Genomic DNA, 19,717 nt, shown 5'->3' with positions numbered 1-19,717 from the left:
GCTCAGCATCCTTCCTTATTGTGGGGAAAGCTTTCGCTGAAAACAGCAGATCGACAAGCTCACAACGCGTGGCAGCGCTTGTCGATCCCCACAATTACCCAAAACAGAAAAGACACAAGCACAGAGCCCTAGAGGGACTCCGCTCCACCATACGGGGTGTAAGTGGTTAAAGTGTCAGCCCTAGTAGTTAGCTTTAGCCTCGCTAGCCTCGTCTATAGTCCAGCGCGTGAAAGAAAAGAAAAAAAGGGAACCAAAAAAAAGAAAGAAGAAAAGCAGAAGCCGCGTGGGGAGAGCCATGTCCATTCTCCAGGCTGGAATGTGTTCCGTGTCGCTTCATATGACATTAATAAGCTGTAATATAAACTTACTGTGAGGTGAACGGCACGGCATGCAGCAGTTTGTTTGGAGCTTCTTCTTCCTCTTGGTTCGGTTCCCCCCCGTTCAGCGCAGTAACAGTAGAGACATGTCTTCTCCTTCTCCTTCCCAAAGTCCGTTACACACGGTTCATAGTGGAATGAAGTGGACGGACGGACGGACTGAGGGTGTGTGTGTGGGGCAACAGACACAAAGACAGACAGACAGAGCACGCCACAGACTGCTGGCTGGAAGGAATCAGAGAAGTTCCGTCATCTCTTCAATGGAATGAATGCTGCTGCTGCTGCTGCTGACTGTTATGTCCATGCTGGGCTCTGGGCTGGGGTTTACTACTACAGGGTGCACAGCGCCCCCTGTGGCCACATGTTGCTGACTGTTGTGTGGCCATGCTGGGCCCTCTGGGGTTACTTTTCTACAGGGTTTACAGCGCCCCCTGTGGCCACATGTTGCTTGGATGGGACTGTGTGTGTGTGTCCACTGTCCATCCATTTAAAAGTGGTTGAGAGTCTAGAAGTGCTTCCCAACCTGTGGAGCCGGGCCCACTGGTGGGCCCTCAGGATTTTGCAAGTGGGCCCCCCCAAATAATTGGCAAAACACTATGATTGGACTGATAATATAACAATAATAATAATGTAAACCTTGTAAAATGCGTTTTTCATTCTGATACCGATAAATAGGCCGGAGTGCACTCGATTGATTGATCATTGAAATAAGCATTATGCTCTGAAAATGCACACGGCCCACCCACACACACACACACACCCTCTCTCTCTCTCTCACACACTCACTCACACACGCACGCGTGCACACACGCACGCACACGCACGCACACACAGACACAGACAGACACACAGACACACAGACACACACACAGACACACACACTTACACAAAACAATTCTTCTGTTGCCTGTACCGAAATAAGGCTACATGATCAGGCTTACATTTTTACAATTCAGCCAAACAATAGAACAATAGAGGAAACATGTATGGGGAGATACCATTGCCCTTTTGACTATAGGACTTGCCCTCTCTGACCTCTGTGCCCGTCTAACCATATAGATAGAGTCTACTCTATACGATTAGACGGTATAGACTTGGTATAGGAAGTTCCCTGCCTTTTCTCGTTTTTCACCCCTGATCCCAAAAGTGTCACACCATCGATAAAGACAATAAAACGAAGGATAGCATTTTCAGAGTTTTAAAGTGTCAGTAATTGGAGATAACGTCTTAATGTGTGAAAATAATTGCCTTGGCTTCTTCAATATGCAAAAATCCCAGATGGTTTAGCCAACCAACCTGTACGTTCTAAAATTAGAGGGTTTGATGATGCTTGGCAGTAGTAAGTAAAGCATAAGTGGTTTTTTTCTCCTGGAGCAAGAAGAAATGGCATCCATTACTTATTCATCCCATGAGGGTGCACTTATAGCTGCCAGTAACAGTCTAAGTTGTTGTGAATAATGCAGAGGTGTGCCAACTTCAACATCCCCCTGCTTTGTGCAACCTATTCTTGTATTTTGTCTGTGCTTATAATTCCTCCATTGCAGATGGAAACTATTTATGTGATGAAGATAGCAGCTAGCCGGCTGGATTGCTGCCAGAACCTACAATGGCTGTCACGCAGACCATATCATTATTTTTGAACGGTGCAAATTTGTAAATTATCTTGCAACAGAAGATTGCCGGGTTAATGTTGCATTGTAGCATTACGAGCATCAAAACATCTTGATTGTGAATAAGTCTGTGATAAATATACCACTATAGGATTACTGCACAAGCATGTAAGCACGCATGCACGCACAAATCCAGCCCCATACACGCACGCTCACACACACACACACACACACACACACACACACACACACACACACACACGCACGCACACACATATGCACACACACACATACATTCTCTCATCTCTCGCTCACACAAAGATACAAGCTCTTAAAGGCAAATGTGGGGGAAAAAAGCAAAAGATCTTTAATTCCATTTTGTTTGACAAATTGCAAACGGTAAAAGTCATTGCGGCTTTTTCCTTTTTCTGCGTTGTACCAGCAAGCAATCTCACAAAGCATCGCAACACTCCTACAACAGTGAATGTTTGCTGTTTTTCTTTTCTCATGAAAAAAGTGCTTTGAAAAGTTTTCAGAAAATTATAGATCTATATATATATATATATATCTCACTGAAACAATGTACATTATGATACAAAGGCAATAAAACAGTATCATTGGATTTGTAAAAGCTACAGTACAGTACAGTACACTCATACAAATATTGACCATAAAAAAATAAACAGTACCCGCCTCATGGAAAAACTTGTCCTTTAGAAGCTAAAAATAAAGCGTATGCTCTTCCAGCAGTCCAGACGTCATAGGAATGTTTATCAGTGGTGGACAGTAACTAAGTATATCTCCTTGAGTACTGTACTCAAAGTAAAGGTTTTGAGCATCTGTACATTAAAGACAAAAATTCTACTTTTGACTCCTTACTATCTAAGGAGTATCTATACTTTGAGTCAAGTATTAAAGTGGGGATGAGTACTTTGTCCACCACTGATGTATCTACAGTAGATATATGCAGCAGGCTACGACTGAACATGGATCTACATAACCAGTGTTATGGATCAAACGTAACATGAATCTACATAAACAGTGTTATGGTCGGATGAAACGGAAGGATGTTACTGTGTGCCATGTACATCCATCGGCGGTAAACTCTCAAACAGTTCAACAAACAATTCTGCATTCTTTTTCTTTTTTTCATAACCCAATAATACTTAAACCGATGATGATGAGCACATCTACAAAACAGTAAGAAGAAGTAGGCTAAAAACAAACAAACAAACAAACAAAAACAAAAACGGAAGGCATATAATATCGATGCATCCAGTGCATTAGTCAGAACAGTGCATAGTGAGTATAAAGGAACCTTTCTTCACTAATGGTAATGCCAGTGGTAAAAAACATGTGTATTTAATTATTTACTGTATTGAAACCCTGTTCACAAAAGGCCTCAGAACAAGAGCAGAAGCATTTTTTTCAGCTTTGACCCGAATCACAGAAAATGAATAATTAACAAAGTGCACCCTCCAGTAGTTTGGAAGCGCTACAATCTCTTATTAGGTAGTACTTCTGTTCTTTTTCCAGCAAACCTGTTGTGCAAAACATTATAATCAACAATGGGAAAAAACAACAACATATAATACAAGAAATGAATTCGTATTTTTCTTTGACAAACAAAAGGTCTCATATAATATATATACAGCATCCAACATACAGTACGCTAATATGACCTGAGCAAATCTGTGTATCTTCAATGAATTATTATCTAGTAAGCAAGCAGAAAACAAAAATGTGATACGAAAAATACGAAAATCTAAACTATTATTTGGTCCCAGGATATCCTGTATGCCCATGGTATTACCTATATATATATATAGGTATATACAGTTCCCTCCTTTGTCAAATGTTCAACATTTTTTCCACAAATAAATATTAGAAAACAAAAGGCTCAGTTTCAGATGAATTCAGCAAAAGTGTTAGCGGTGGAAAGTACAAAAATAAATAAGAATCTCATGAAAAAAAAGGCCTCAGCTTCTCCTGGGCTCGAAGTTCTCGTAGATGGTGAGCGCAGCGGCATTCTGGTAGATCAGGTCTACATTGGTTCCAGTCCTGGATCTGATGATGTCCATCGCACACTGGTTCAAGAACACATACTGGTCCTGTGGAAAACAACACGTTTAAAACAGTGGTTCTAGGACCCCCACATTAATATGTACTAGACAGGTGCATGTCGGGCACCGGCCTACTCGGGAACGATGCAAGTTGGGAACTATGCAAATAGGGAATGCATGTCCCACCCAGTTATGCAATACCCGTTATACCCATTACCCAGAGTACCCATTGTAACCGTCTGCCTATGTCCCTTTTATGCCCATAAATGGAGATCTCTATGGCTGTCTGTCCTTGTCCCTTTTACGCCCATATATGGAGATCCCTGAAGTTATCAGTATATGGCCATATATGGGTAGACCCATATATGGGCATATCGGGGGATCGGCGGTTCTGGAAAGTCCTTGTGCAGTGATAAATGTCTGTGGAGAATGTGTGGAGAATGTCTGAAGAGTACAAACTGGCTGTGAAAACTGACTAATTAATCAAATGGAAGGTGTGGGGAATTCGACAGGTGTGGGGAATTTGCCAAATGAAGCTGGGGTTGCCATGGGAATCAATTTGATCTTTTCTGGCGGTTCTGGACAACCGCCTATCCAACGACTCGACGCCGGGCACTGCACTCCTTTTGGTCGTCTACGACGAGCGTGCTGAATTTGAAATTTGTCGGTTTCAACGGTTCTCGAGATACATGGATTACAGACGAACGTACGTACGCAGTGGCGTAACGCAGAATCGCGGGGCCTCCCCGCGGGAGTTTCACGTGAGGCCTGCGCGCGCGTGCATGTGCGTGCACAACCCTGAAAAATTCCGGGTCTAATTCGGGTCTAATTCGGTCTAATTCGGGTCTAATTCGGTTCTATTTGACCAATATAAATCAACTTTTTTCTTTTTTTTTGCTGTAAAAATATTTTTATCAGTGCAGGCGGGGCCCCCCCTGCTGGTGGCCCCCCCGCACCGCATCACTTGCTGCCCCTCAGTTACGCCACTGTACGTACGTATGTACTGAGATTCCCTGCATTTATTGTAAGATTTGGCCGCGGATCCCCATCTGATTTTCTTTTGTTATAATGTTTCAAAAAATAAGTATAAAATAGGGCATAAGTGATTCATTAAACAATGGCAATGCAATGGTATTTTAGTTTGTGGCCTCCCAGGTCTACACCCCAACAGTCTATTGTGTTGGTGGTATATATAGCTGCAATCCATAGCCTTTTATGTTAAAGGTAGGGTAAGTGATTTACTTTTGTTAAATTAAGTGTTAAATAGCTCTATATTCTGATAGTACTCATTGCAATAGAGTGTTTGTTCAGTAAAAGGAGTCTCCCATGTCTCTCCAGCTCTTTATTAAACAGAAAATGCATTTTCAGTGCTCTCTCCTGATTGGCTTAAATGTTGTCACCTACCTGAAAATGTACTATATTCTGTTTACTAACGAGCTGGAGAGACCCCTGTGAACAAATGCTCTGTAGCAATGATTACTATCAGAATATAGTACTTTAACCTTTTTAACAAAAACAAAAACAAATACCAAAAAGTATCACTTACCCTACCTTTAATAAAATGCAATTCTAACAAATCATAGGTCATATATTAATACAGTAACTAACACAAGTGTGGTGGTTGGAGGGGGTCTCCCTACTCTGCTATTGACCTGTGGTCAGGTAGGACACCTACTGGTTGACAAGAGGTATTGCATGAGGCTCAAAGTGTAATATTATCGAGGTTTGAAACCCCAGGTAGGACATAATAAATCTTATGAATTCCAGCTTTAATTCAAGTCAGAGAACTGACTGGTGTAACTTATGGCGTATACCTCCGTCTGCACCATCAGGGTTCGGTGCATGCGCAGGTCGTGAATGATGCCGTACACATCCACGATACCGTCCCGTTCGATTTGGAAGATAAGGCGGTCGATGGCGATGAAGGTACCAGTACGCCCCACCCCCGCACTGTCAATAGAAACAAAGAGAGAGGGAGAGAGAGAGCAAGAGAGAGAGAGAGAGAGAGAGAGGGAGAGTGACAGAGATAAGGAAGTGAAAAAGAGAGACGATTAATACACCTACAGTTTTGATATCGTCTCTGTCGGGTGGAAACCTCATATGTCCAAAACTGTTACTTTTCAGGAAAAAAACTGCAAAGGTAGCAGATCTACAAGCTTTCGAGCTTGTACATCTTCTGCTTTTGATGCTTTTGTGTGACGCTGTAGTACGGCATTAACTTACGATAGAATATGGAGATAAGAAGTTTCTGCCCGACAGCAACGCGTCGATAACAGAAATGATACACTGCAAAGGCATGGGTTTATCCAGTCACTACTGCGTTGCATGTGTCAGCGGTACCGGCAGTGGACCATGGTAGGGGAGTGTCTGGAGGAGTACTGACCTGCAGTGGACCATGGTAGGGGAGTGTCTGGAGTACTGGTCCATGTGCTCGCGGACCAGGTGTCTGAAGTTGATGAGTAGCTCGGCGGTCTCCGGAACCCCGTGGTCCGGCCAGGCGGTGAAGTGGAAGTGACGCACGGAGCGACTTTCTGCTGTTCTCACCTGGAGGGTACAAGCGTTCACGTGTTAAACTCTAAGCACCTACTCTGAAAAAGTAGGTGTTATACAAAGTAAATATTACGTAGGTGTCCTCCTTGAGAACAAATAAACCATCCATCCATCCAGCCATCCATCCATCTATCGATCAATCAATCGATATAACTCTTGTCTTCCATCTCTTGATACCAGAAAAATCATAGTCCTAGCTAAGCAACATCCCTATCTAAACATTCAAAGTCAACTCATGCTCTGCGGTTATGATGTTGTTGCATCTCTCGACTTACATTTTTGATGTTAAATTCCCTGATGGTCCAGTCTTCCAGTGGTATTTCAGAGGTGGTTGTCACAGTGATGTTCCCAAACTGCTTCATCTGAGCAGGCCAATATTCCTCACACTTGACCTGAGAAAAGTACAAGTGTGTGAGCTAGACACGAGCTCTGTGTGTGTGTGGGTGTGTGTGTGTGTGTGTGTGTGTGTGTGTGTGTGTGTGTGTGTGTGTGTGTGTGTGTGTGTGTGTGTGTGTGTGTGTGTGTGTGTGTGTGTGTGTGTGTGTGTGTGTGTGTGTGTGTGTGTTTACATATTTGCACATACAGCTCTATGTGTATGTCTGTGAGTTTACATATTTGAACCTACTGCTCTCTCTCTCTCTGTGTGTGTCTGTGTGTGTGTGTGTGTGTGTGTGTGTGTGTGTGTGTGTGTGTGTGTGTGTGTGTGTGTGTGTGTGTGTGTGTGTGTGTGTGTGTGTGTGTGTGTGTGTGTGTGAGAGAGAGAGTTTACATATTTGCACGTACCCGTCCCTGCTCATTGCAGCGTGTCAGCATGACCAGAGTCTGCACGTTCTTCTCCCAGATCATCCTCCAGAACTCGGTGACCGTGCAGGGCAAAGGCCCCTGCGCCGCAATGAACTCCTTCCTGGAGTTGTAGCCCTGAGAACCAAAAACATTGACAACCAAAAACATATACAGTCATTCTATTGAAGTCCCATGTGTACGTGAGACTGCAGCGATGCTCAACAATAGTCATCATCCACCTGTAAAGCAGGGGTCTTCAATGTTTTTCAGGCCAAGAACCCCATTCACCGCCAAAGTTTTTTCATAATAAAATCACCCACTGCCAGGGTTTTAATAATTTTTTTATAGAAACAATGTGAATTATTTGTCCGTTTATTTTTTAACATTGAAGTGAATGGATTTTTTTTTTTATTAATTCGTTAGGGTTAGGGTTATAAATTTATACTCAAAAATTAGAGAAACTTTTTAGGAATTCAAAAACAGAATAAAAAAAAAAAATTAAAAGGGGAGAATTCTCCCCTTTGGCGGTAAAGACCATTGACTGAAAAGGGGAGAATTCTCCCCTTTGGCGGTGAGTGTGTTAACTGAGAGAGAGATGAAGCAGGGACCCCCCACTACATATTGTATAAAACTGTGTTGCAAATCAAACATTTTTATACATTTCATAGATATAGACTAGATATAGTTCGACATACACTATCTTTTATATTAATATGTTGGATTCATGTTAATGTGTATTTTCAGACAGTTAACCTTCTAAACCCTCAATATTTTGTCAACTTGACCGTTGGCTCTGTACTTGATCTGCTCTTTTTCCCTCTACACCAACTCTCCGAAAATAGCCGATCTACAAGCTCAAAAGTCTCGCAGCGCGAGGCGTTGTGAGCTTGTAGATTGACTATTTCCGGCTAATGTTCTCCCTCACACAAAGATTTGGCAGACCCCTTGTAGTTACTCTGAAGACCCCCTAGGGGTCCGTAAACCCCATAGAAAACCCCTGCTGTAAAGAATGAGCCGGAGTATGGCGTTAGGTCAGCAAGTGCAAAATGACATTTAGATACAGTATGTAAGGTTGCCAGATAGGGCAAAGCGATGATGATGATGAGGATGAGGCAGGCAGAGCTGTGAGTACGCACCGGGATGTAGTTAGCATTGATGTAGTCGTCGAAGGGACTCCCGTGGACAGAGAGTTTCACCCTAGAAGCATCATCTATGAGGTGAGAAGAGAAGGGGAACGAATGAATGCTTGATCGAAATGGAGAACAGAAAAAGAGTGCCCTCTAGAGGTTGTTGTTGATATGCCTGCCTGCTGCCAGGCTGGAACACCTCTCTCACCATGGTCTAGTAGTTAGTTACTAGTTACTACTAGACTCTAGTAGTCTCCTTATTCTGGATTACCTTTCCTCATCTAGATCAGTGGTTCTCAACCTTTTCAGGCCGTGACCCCCCAAAATGATCACTGGGGATCATAGCTGAAGTCATGTAAACCAGTGGTTCTAAAAACATTTTCATGTCAAGGACCACCAAATTGATTTGGCCGCGGACCCCACCCACGGTTCCATTGGTTCCAAAAAAAAGTTGAGAAGCAGTGATGTAAATCATTGGATCTCAAAGTGGGGTCCCCCAGGGGGGTACCAGGGGGTCCCCAGCAAAATGTTTTAATATAGCATTACAATCATTTTAACCACTTTAACCATATTTTATACTTTGGCTATTCAAAAATAGCAGATATACAAGCTCATAGCGCATCACTTCGTGCCGCGCTATGAGCTTGTAGATCTGCTATTGTTTTTAAATCGTGGAAATCGTTGCATATCTTTGAATATGACCCTGACATTAAAAAGGTTTTAGAAGCAGTGATGATAGTAAACAATGCTCATGTCGTGGCAGCAGAGACAGCACAGATGGCGAGGAGGAGGAGGAGGACGAGGAGGAGGAGGAGGAGAAGGAGGAGGAGGAGGAGGAGGAGGAGACTCACAAGGCAGAACGTTGTTGTAGCGGTTCTTGGGCTTGTTCTCCAGAGCCAGAGCACTGGTTCTGGCCTGGGCCGTGCCCACAGGCTTCAGATCCTTTACACACGCACACGCACACACACAGACACAGAGACACACAAGCACATGCACACGCACACACACACACACACACACACACACACACACACACACACACACACACACACACTTTGGTTTCAATTAGGAGTTTTGCAACGTGCACACATCTGTAAAAGTACCAGAACAGCATGTTGTCGATGTCGGGTGGAAACCTTGTACTGTATGTCCAAAACGGTTACTTTTTCAGGAAATGGAAAAAATAACTTGTTTTCCAATGGATCCAACGTTGTTATTATTTACTCACAAGCTCTTCTTAATACTTTTCATTGTTTCAATATTCATGAAACCCACAGACTCGCTTAACCACTTTAACTTTCACTTCCAAAGAATTTCCAAAATAGCGAAAATAGCTACTTTTGCACGACACTCTTGAATGGCAAAGTAGGGCATACATTTACGGAAAAAAACAACTAACAATAAAAAAACATTCACATATGGATATATGAGGATTTCTGCCCGACAGCAGCGATATGATCTTTGATCTTAATAACCTCAAACTCTGCAGCGAAACCACAGCTGGAGTCTGCCTTCTGCTTCCTGTAATAGGCCTCGTAGTCCTCCACCCGCACAGCTAGACTTCTGTAGCAGAGGTCACAAAACAACACGTTTAAATAGAAACCAGAGGTCACAAAACAACACGTTTAAATAGAAACCAGAGGTCACAAAACAACACGTTTAAATAGACACCAGGAGTCAGAAAACAATAGGTTTAAATAGATATCCAGGGGTCAGAAAACAATAGGTTTAAATAGAAACCAGGGGTCAGAAAACAATAGGTTTAAATAGATACCAGGGGTCAGAAAACAATAGGTTTAAATAGATACCAGGGGTCAGAAAACAATAGGTTTAAATAGATATCCAGGGGTCAGAAAACAATAGGTTTAAATAGATATCCAGGGGTCAGAAAACAATAGGTTTAAATAGATACCAGGGGTCAGAAAACAATAGGTTTAAATAGATATCCAGGGGTCAGAAAACAATAGGTTTAAATAGATACCAGGGGTCAGAAAACAATAGGTTTAAATAGATACCAGGGGTCAGAAAACAATAGATTTAAATAGATACCAGGGGTCAGAAAACAATAGGTTGAACCACTTAAACCCTCTAGTCTTAGTGAAACGAACTTGAGTTCTTGGACCGTTTTTTCCCGTCTACAACAAATCTCTTTGCTAAAAATAGCCGATCTACAAGCACAAAAACACGTCTCATTGTGACGCATTTTGAACGTGTAGATTGGCTATTATTGGCGATTGTTCTCCCCAGAATAGGCATGCTGGGGCTCAAGTGGTTAAATAGAAAGCAGGGGGTCTTTTTTTATGTCTCTGTTATTGCTGCGGTTTAATCTGCCCTCATCATTTGATTTGGATGGAACATTTGAATTTCATTTAATTTCAAATCACAATTTATGCTCGAGAGGCACTGAGGTTACTGTACCATCATTTACAGCGACGTTGTCAAGTGAATAAAAACAACAACCAACATCAATAAGACAAACTCAGACAGGAAGACATATATAAGCAGCTAAATACTACAATATTTCAAAGGGAAACAAAGCGGATACCAACTGATGGCACTTAATCAAGTTTTTAAATGTGTTTGAAGGGGATTCCAGGAGTCAGATGGGCCGATGTCAGTGTGACCCAAGACAACATGTCAGACAGATGAGGATGTTTTCCAATGAGGGTTTAAAAAAACATAAATACAAAATCATTGTATTGTAATGGATTTGTACTCACACTTTGTTCCTGAAAAATAGAAAAAAAACAGCAATTTGTACAACATTTATGGAAACAGCTTTAGTCATTGATTTGTTTAGAATTAAATGGATGGTAATAGCAGAGATGGAAAACTCACCTCATTGAATGAATCGCGATGTCTGGGGAGTCTTTTCGAGACAACCTATGAAACACAAACATCAGTAATATTAATTGTACAGGAATAAAGTCCTATTCACAATAAAAAACTAAACAAAACAACAACAAAAAAAGAGTATTAATTTGACTGTCAGGGCTTTCAGGATACAGTCTTAAGCTTTATTTAGACTCCATCTCATGACGGCGTTGCTTGCCGAAAATAACATATAATAATTTTCAAGCAAAGAACGTAGAACGGAGCAACAATGAGGCCATAATATTGCAATTAATTTAGGTCTGCAACAGTTCATCAAACTAATCGATTTTAATCGGTTATAAAAAGTAATCAATTTTAGGGTGGCTATTTTTTTGTTTCTGTTCTGACAAAATGTTTTGAAAACACGGAAAACCGCCACTTAGTTTTTTTTCTCCACAAAGAGGTAAAAAATGGAGCTTAAAGCTCCTTACACACCGGGGGCGATTTTTTCATGCGAATAATACGTTTTTTTAAATTAATTATTCGGAACGAGTCCGAATTTTGCGTATATTCGCATAATCGCCGGTGTGTAATGACCTTAAGTGTTTAATCAGACAAATCGATTAAGTGAATTGTAAAAAAAAGAAAAAAGAAAAGAAAACAATTAGAAGTGTTTCATGTTGATTTGTTGATATATAAAAAACACACTTTTGAATTATTCAATTAATCGAGAACATAATCGATACGATTTTTCTTTACTAAGAAAATAGTTGTGGCCATTAACTTCATGTGATGTTTATGACGATGACAGCCATACAGTACATACCTCTTCCAGTAGAGGACGAAGACAATGGTGATGATGAAGAGAACCACAAATATCCCCAGTGCCGCTCCCACACCAATACCAATGAGCACTATTGTAAGAGACACACAAAGACGATTTCTATGATCACTATTGTATCTCGTCTCAGTAGAATCTACCTTATGGTTTTACTCTCTTTAGTAAACATAAAATGCATTTTCAGATCGGGATACCAATTGTATCCAGTCAGGAGAGATGACTCATAGGATGAACACACATAATTGGAAGTAATAATGACACAACGAAGTGAGCAGACAAAATTTAAGCTGATGAATGGGTACTCTCTCCTGATTGGCTGAAATTGCAAACCCACCTGAACATGTATTTTCTATTTATTAAAGAGCTGGAGAGACTTCAAAAGCAATGATTACGCTCAGAATATAGAGCTTTAACTTTTTAACAACAACAATTACTATATCTCTGCTGTCCGGCAGAAACCAGCTAACTCCAAAATGTAAATTTTTCAGGAAATGAAAAAAAAGTGGTTAGGAGGTTTTGTTCATCATTGACAAGAACAGCTGAATGGACCTCCAAGAACACAATGAGGTTGGAGGTCAAAAGGGGGTGGAGCCTGGAGTCAGCAAAACCAGCTAACTCAGGTGGAGTTAGCTGGTTTTGTCAGAAGCGCTTTTTAATGCCTTTCATTGGTTCAATATTTTTTTTACCAACACACAGACGTAAAGGCTGTTCAATGGCCCTGATTTATGGAAAAAAAAGCAAAAGCGTCAAAATTGAGTTAGTCGGCAGTCCAATGCTTGGCGAGGCAAGCCACCGGAGCAGGTGCAAAATTAGGGTTTTGGGCTGCATTAGAATGTGACAACGCCCCCACCGTCCCCTCTGGAGGCGGAGTCCTTGTTTTCTCGTTTTTGTATTCAGCCAATCCCAAGGCAGGCTGGGCGGGGCTTGGTAGATTCTAGTTACCATAAAATAATATGCGGCAGCACCTGTCATACAGGGAGTATTGGGCGGAGTAGGCTCTACGTCCTCCCGGTGGGGGCTCCTCACTGGCAGGTGAGTCAGTAGGATACAAGAGCAGTGACAACACAGAAATGTGTGTGGGGAGGAATCAATTAGCACAATGACTAAATTGGGGAGAAAAGGGGGGTAAAAGCAAAAAAATAAATAAAAGTGAATGAGGTACCCATGTTCGGTGGGAGATCTACTGGCTTCGGATGGATGCCGGTTATGGAGACGAAGGAACTTTCAATATCCACAAGGCCATCTGAGCTCATCTTCAGATCGGTGAACAGCACTATTGCGTATCTGCAACATAAATAAAAACTAAAATCAGTCCATGCACTAAAATAATGATTTGTCCACTTATTTTTGTTAACCCACTTTCAAACATTTTCCAAAAATAGCAGAAAGCAAGAAAAAGTAGACTCTCATTATCTGCCCTGTAGAATTTCTAGTTTACAAAGCTTAAAAGCCAAACAGAAATGGATTTCTTTATTCCAATGATCCAGTGTTCCAATGCCACAAAAACACAATTAAATCATGAATTGCAATTATTTAAGTGACAGTTAATCATCCAGTAAAATGTCATGATCGGGACAGCCCTATACTTTTCAGTGAATCTCCAGTGTTACGTTATGTTTTGTGTGTGTTCGTACCGGTACTCGTCTCCTGAGGTCAGGGCGCCATTGCTGTAGCTCTCCCAGTGGCTTGCGTCTCCTATCGGAACGGTCTCAGAAGGACCCTCTCCACTGCGGCCCTGAACGGTCAGCTCTCGCACTGTGGCCAGGTACATGGGACTAGTGTCACTGCTCCAGTCTTCATAGGTCTTCACTAAGTACTGCTTGAGATTAGCAGTATCTACATCTGGGGGAGAAAAAAGAATCCATGTCCATGCTTAAACCATAATGCGGAATGAACTTCCAAAAACCCATTAAAGATCTCAACTCCCTACCCAAACTCAAAACTAAACTAAAAGAATGGCTGAGCTTAGTTTAACTCCTTGAACACCTTGGTAGTAGCATCCTCTGCCCCCCACCCCTCCTTCCTCTGTAAATATACAGTACCTGTTGACAGTGGTGGAAAGTAACTAAGTACAAGTGCTCAAGTGCGCATTGTGAGCTTGTAGATCTGCTATTTTCAAAAGATTTGTATACATTTGAAAACTTGAAATGGGACATTTTGTATAATGAGTACTTCTACTTTTGGTACTTTAAGTACATTTCGATGCAAATACTTTTAAACTTTTACTCAAGTACATTCTGAATTCCGGACTTTTACTTAACTTACTTACTTACGTAATACTTAAGTATTTCTACATTGCAGTATTGATACTTTTACTTAAGTAAAAATTGTGAGTACCTTTTCCACCACTGCCTGTTGATGCCAATATGTATTGTATTGTATTGTATTGTATATATATATGTATTAGTACAATGGACCACTATGGAAACAAGCCCAATGGCCAATGGGGCTTTTTGGGTTATCCTTTAAGCATAACCTTTGACTGTACTACCTGTACTGTTAACAAACTTGTTAAAATATTCAATCAATCAAAACGTTTTTACACTTAAAGCTCGACTATGCAACTTGTGACAAACTCTTCTCTACCCTACTCTACTATTTTATTTTCAACCTTATGATAATAATTATCATTGGTCCTCACTAATGCTCATTATAATCGCTATGCGTCTCGACTGTAGATCGGCGATAATAATAATAATAATCGGTAAGAAAATAATGGATAGTTACAGCCCTAATATTTGCTTAATTCTGTGAATCAATGGTTCTCAAAGTAGGGTCCGGGAACCCCTGGGGGTCCTTTAGTGGGTTCCATGGGGGTCCCCAGATTTTTTTAAATTTAGCATCAAAATCTGTTTTAACCCCTTGAACCCTAGATACATCATTTGAAAATAGCCAATCTACAGTATAAGCTCACAAGCTCACATGTGCAATTTTCAAAAAATCTTGAAAAGAATTGGAAAGTTTTGACTATTTCTGAAACATTTTAACAACACAAATCTTGTGTGAGGGTCCCTGACACAAAATAATTTCTGATGGGATACATATTAATTTGGGGGTCCTTGACATGAAAAAGTTTGAGAACCACTGCTGTGAATAAGAGAACAAAACAAACCTCCCAGCTGGTTAGTGACCAGCACCCCATAGTGTTTGATGGGTCCGCCGGCGCTGTTGAACAGACCCGGGTCGATGCGTATGGAGAACTGGTTGTGCGCCTTGCTGTTCTCCTTCACCTCTGACTCCAGGATCTGCTCCGACGGGACAGGGGGGGCTTCCCAAAAACAAAGAGGAAGAAATCTTAGTCTTTCCGTTTCCGAGTGTACAAATGGAACCGAAAGGGTACATTCAGTTCCATTGTGCGCTGTCAAGAGTTACAAATGGATATACAAATGGTCCTGGATACACTGAGGATTTTACATTGTGTAGTACGCAATGTAAAAAAAATCAAGTGAAGTGAGTATATTAAAGACTGTTGAAAGGACTGTGTATGCAACACACTCATTCAATGAGATTTACAACCTATCTCATTATTAACTGTTATCTGACTCAAATCTATGACAGTATAGACCAGATCATCATCATGACATCACCACAACCAAAAATGTATTTCTGGGGAGATAGCGTCGCAATGGAGCAGTATTATTCATTAACCTTATTTCTGGAAGAACAGGACACTTACGATATCGTTATTGACTATTCGAAATACATTATTTTGTCCTAAATATCCACAGGTTGACAAACTAGACATAGCTAATGTTCTGGACACTTTATTTTCTATTGTGTAAAATTGTCCATATACATTCTGCCCGGAAATGCCCATTCTACACGTTTGTTTACAAACATTCTGATGTGGTCTATTGCATTGGTTCTCAAAGTGGGGTCCGGGTCCCCAGCGAAATGATGGATAGATAGGAACCAAATGGACCTTTATGGGTCTGTAACTCTGAGAACCCGTTAGGGTCCATTTGGTTCCATTTCTACACTCTCAGAGTTGATTTTACAATATGAACTGGGGTCCCAGAGATAGAAATGCCATTAAATGGGGGTCCGTAGCCTAATGCATGTCAAACTGGGGTTCCTTGAAATTGAAATGGTTGAGAATCACTGCTAGAGTCGTAAAAAAATCTTCTCTTATGGGGGTCCATGGCATATCTTTTCAAATGGGGGTCCGCGGGCTAATAAGTGTCAATTTGGGGGTCCTTGACATGAAAAAGTTTGAGAACCACTGGTCTATTGAAAGGAGGCGTTGAACGTACCGGTGATGCCCGTGGTGCAGGGAAGCAGCACAGGAGCGCTGGGTCGTCCACAGCTGAGAGTCACCACCGTCAGGTCGTACTGGGTGTGGTACTTCAGTTGAGGCACGGTGTGACGACACACGCCGTCGCACGTGCTCACGTTGTCCGTGTTCTTGGCGTTGCCGCCGTCGTGTTCCACGGTGACCACGGTGAAGCCAGAGTACAGGCCTTTGGGTTTGGTCCATTCCAGGACGAGCCGGGCCTCCGTGCCGTTGTTGGGCTTCTGGCACTGCAAGCCGGACACCGGACTGGAATCTGCAAGGGTTCATAGAGTAGGACATGGAATCAGTGGGACAGGAGGACTTTGCACACAAAGCAATACAGTTAGTTGGATTAGCAGCTGCAATAGACACATGCACACATGGACGCACGCACGCACGCACGCACACACTTTTACATAACTATACTTATGAGGACATCAGCGTTTTAACCCAGCACTTTTTATTAATGTAATTTTGACATAACCCCAACACCTAGACCTCACTCTATATGCCTAAGCCAAACCATAACCCCAATCTGAATCTTTTCCTAAATGGCAAGCCCAACTCTAAAAATGATATTTTTTTTTACCATAAAACAACCATTTATCTTGTGAGGACCAGTAAAATTGTCCTCACAATGTCTATTTCTCTAATTCTAATGTACTTGTGAGGACATTTGGCCATCGCAAGTATAGTAATACAAGCACGCACGCACGCACGCACGCACGCACGCACGCACGCACGCACGCACGCACGCACGCACGCACGCACGCACTGTAAAATGTAATTGCGTTACTTTACTGTAATTCAGAGTGTAAACTCTCAACACTGGCTTTTTTCTCGTACAGAATCTAAGTGATATCAAATTGAATTGCTTGTGAACGTACCTGTGCAACTGGAAACTGACACCGTTTCAGCCCGTATTCCATTCTCAGTCTCTGTGGTCACGTTGAAGTGATAGGAGCTTCCAGGAATGAGCTGTTGGACCGTCCTCTTCTCTTCGCGTGTTGTGATGTTGTTCACATGGCCAGAGGAGTCAGCCCAGCTCACATAGTATTGATAACTCAGTTGATAGCCAGCAGGCTTCTCCCAATGCAGTGAGATGCTCTCCTCTTTTGGATAAGCTGCAAGGGACGTGACATTCTCTGGATCTGGTGGATGAAACAGAGATATAGACTCAGAATCAGTTCACACATCACAAAGAAGGAAGCAGACACATATTTAAAATAAATCAGGACATTAACACATTGAATGCCAATCGCGTAGATCTACGCGAACCTATTTAAAGCCGCAGCGTGCCAATCGCACCCCAGGTGCACTTTCGGAATTTTTTGATCAATTTCCGGTTCCGGTTTGAAGACCGGAAACAGAATTATTTGGGATCCGGTTTTGCCGATCACGTCGGCCCTCGTTCTAATGACGAAACTGAAACTCAATTCTCTTCCTGTAGTTTTTTCTCCTCGCATATCACTGTTTAACGTAATCCGCTCTAACTACAACCATGGAGCTCCGTTTGACATGTGGTTTTCACTGGTAGATTCAGTGAGGTCTCGCCGATGTAAACAGACAGTGCACAGCTCAATCTTAAGGATTTTAACAAGATCTATGGCGACGTGAAAAAAACAAAAAAACAACAATAACACGTTGGCACTGGTGAGTACATTATGAGATTAACGTCTGGCATGGAATGTGTTAAGATCATAAAAAAGAGCAACATAAACATTTGAAAGAACAGCATAACCTAATGTATACTGTAAATGTTACAACGGTTCCCACAAACCACAAAGGTTTGTGTGAGTACGAGTACGTGTGTGTTAAGGTACTAGACTAAGTGATATAGTCTGGTCAATGTGACCATATACCAGGCTAGTGCCGATGTGATTAAAAAAATAAAATAAAAATGATGTAAAAAGTTTGACAGGACTATGTGTATGTATTTGTAAAAGTCTTACTTGTAGTGACGCCAGGGCTGCAGACCTCTTCACTGGTGAAGCCCATGGGCCCCACTGTGGCCACGCAGATATCGTAAGGAGTTCCGGAGGCCAGGCTGTGAAAGGTGTGTGTCGTGTTGCTGGTTGGGACGTTGACTTTGCCTTCCTGGGCTGATGGGACAGACTGTTTGTATCGGGACACGACGTAGTGGAAGGAGGCGTTGGTCATCAGGGGGGCTTCTCCCCACGATGCCTGAACGGTGCTGGTGGTCGTCCAGGTGTCCATGGACCCGGGTGGGTTGGGAACTGGGTGAGATTTCAATAAGTTGAATGAATGCAGTACATGGTTAATGAAAAGGTCTGATTGCTGCCATCTAAAGTAGGGGTGGAGTTAATCGAATTAAATAATTGATATTCAATAAGATAATAAAATAATCAATCAATAATCGATCCCTATTTTGAGCATGTCATTCTAGGGGAAAAGTAAAACAAATTAAAGTCTAAAATAGTGAAAACAACCTCTCCAGCTCTTCTAACCGTCAGATGGCAGCAAACTCACAAATAGGGTCATGGGTTTAGTTCCCCTATCACAGTGGTTCTCAAAGTGGGGTCCAGGGACCCTCAAGATTCCTCGAGGGAGTTCCAAATGGACCCTTACAGGTCTGTAACTTTGTGTTATGGAGGTCCTCCAAATTAAAAAAGTTTGAGAACCACATCAAACTAATAATTATGTCCATCACACTTACAAGTTGCATTGGTAATGAACCCAGACGTAGCGTTGAAGGGCCCGCTCTGTGTGGTGACCCTGGCAGTGTATTCCTGTCCCGCTGACAGGCTGGAGAACAGCCAGTCTGTATGGGTGGCGTTTAACTCCACTCCATCGAAGGTGTTTGAACTGTCGTTCAGATGGACCACGTAGCGCTCCACGTTCCCGGCCGGAGCCGTCCACCGCACCCGCATGCTGCTGTTAGAGCCTTCGTTGGAGACGTCATGCTCGACCGCTTCAGGTTCTGTTAGAGGGAGAGAAGACCAAAGACAGAGACATGTGTTACAGTTCTGAATCAGAATCAACTTTATTGTCACATCACCGGTTTACAGACGTAAAGAAGTGGGTGAATAATTTTTTTGCGTAAGCAAAAAAACATCTCACGCCAGAGTTGAATCACTTTTGAACTTTTTTCTACTAGTACGCAGGCGTAGTGCCGCTCCCTTTGTGAAAACACCTTAAAGTTAAAGGGATATTTCACTTTCAAAAAAACTTTTGGTCATTTTATCGTCTACTCAGGCTTTTGTGAGCCCCCCAGACCGTTTTTAAGTTGCTTGATTTAGTATTTAGATATTTGATAAT

The 19,717-nt window shown here is 42.0% G+C and overlaps 2 protein-coding genes across 2 annotated transcripts in view; both read right to left on the bottom strand.

The window, feature by feature from the left end:
* Positions 1-655, bottom strand: part of osbpl5 (oxysterol binding protein-like 5) — a 106,719-nt gene extending 106,064 nt beyond the window's left edge. Inside the window, exon 1 of the mRNA XM_080436743.1 lies at positions 369-655. The gene's annotated coding sequence lies outside the window, so the exon portion shown is untranslated. The remainder of the gene's footprint in view (positions 1-368) is intronic.
* A 1,676-nt stretch (positions 656-2,331) lies between these two features.
* The window catches only part of LOC308091999 (receptor-type tyrosine-protein phosphatase beta-like), a 59,448-nt gene continuing 42,062 nt past the window's right edge, over positions 2,332-19,717 (bottom strand). Inside the window, exons 26-42 of the mRNA XM_080437780.1 lie at positions 19,116-19,379; positions 18,391-18,675; positions 17,326-17,589; positions 16,419-16,712; positions 15,278-15,433; positions 13,800-14,007; positions 13,328-13,449; positions 12,151-12,238; positions 11,349-11,393; positions 9,986-10,073; positions 9,362-9,452; positions 8,520-8,593; positions 7,384-7,518; positions 6,876-6,992; positions 6,434-6,594; positions 5,865-6,000; positions 2,332-4,098 (exon numbers count right to left, since the gene is read on the bottom strand). Coding sequence (XP_080293906.1) covers positions 3,967-4,098; positions 5,865-6,000; positions 6,434-6,594; positions 6,876-6,992; positions 7,384-7,518; positions 8,520-8,593; positions 9,362-9,452; positions 9,986-10,073; positions 11,349-11,393; positions 12,151-12,238; positions 13,328-13,449; positions 13,800-14,007; positions 15,278-15,433; positions 16,419-16,712; positions 17,326-17,589; positions 18,391-18,675; positions 19,116-19,379 — 2,660 coding nt within the window. The 3' untranslated portion in view covers positions 2,332-3,966. The remainder of the gene's footprint in view (positions 4,099-5,864; positions 6,001-6,433; positions 6,595-6,875; positions 6,993-7,383; positions 7,519-8,519; positions 8,594-9,361; positions 9,453-9,985; positions 10,074-11,348; positions 11,394-12,150; positions 12,239-13,327; positions 13,450-13,799; positions 14,008-15,277; positions 15,434-16,418; positions 16,713-17,325; positions 17,590-18,390; positions 18,676-19,115; positions 19,380-19,717) is intronic.

This window comes from Gymnoscopelus braueri (genome assembly GCF_963280865.1).
Source record: "Gymnoscopelus braueri genome assembly, chromosome: 9".
NCBI lineage: Eukaryota > Metazoa > Chordata > Actinopteri > Myctophiformes > Myctophidae > Gymnoscopelus > Gymnoscopelus braueri.
Note: the sequence above shows the minus strand (reverse complement) of the source record. Positions and strands in the feature narration are given on the sequence as shown.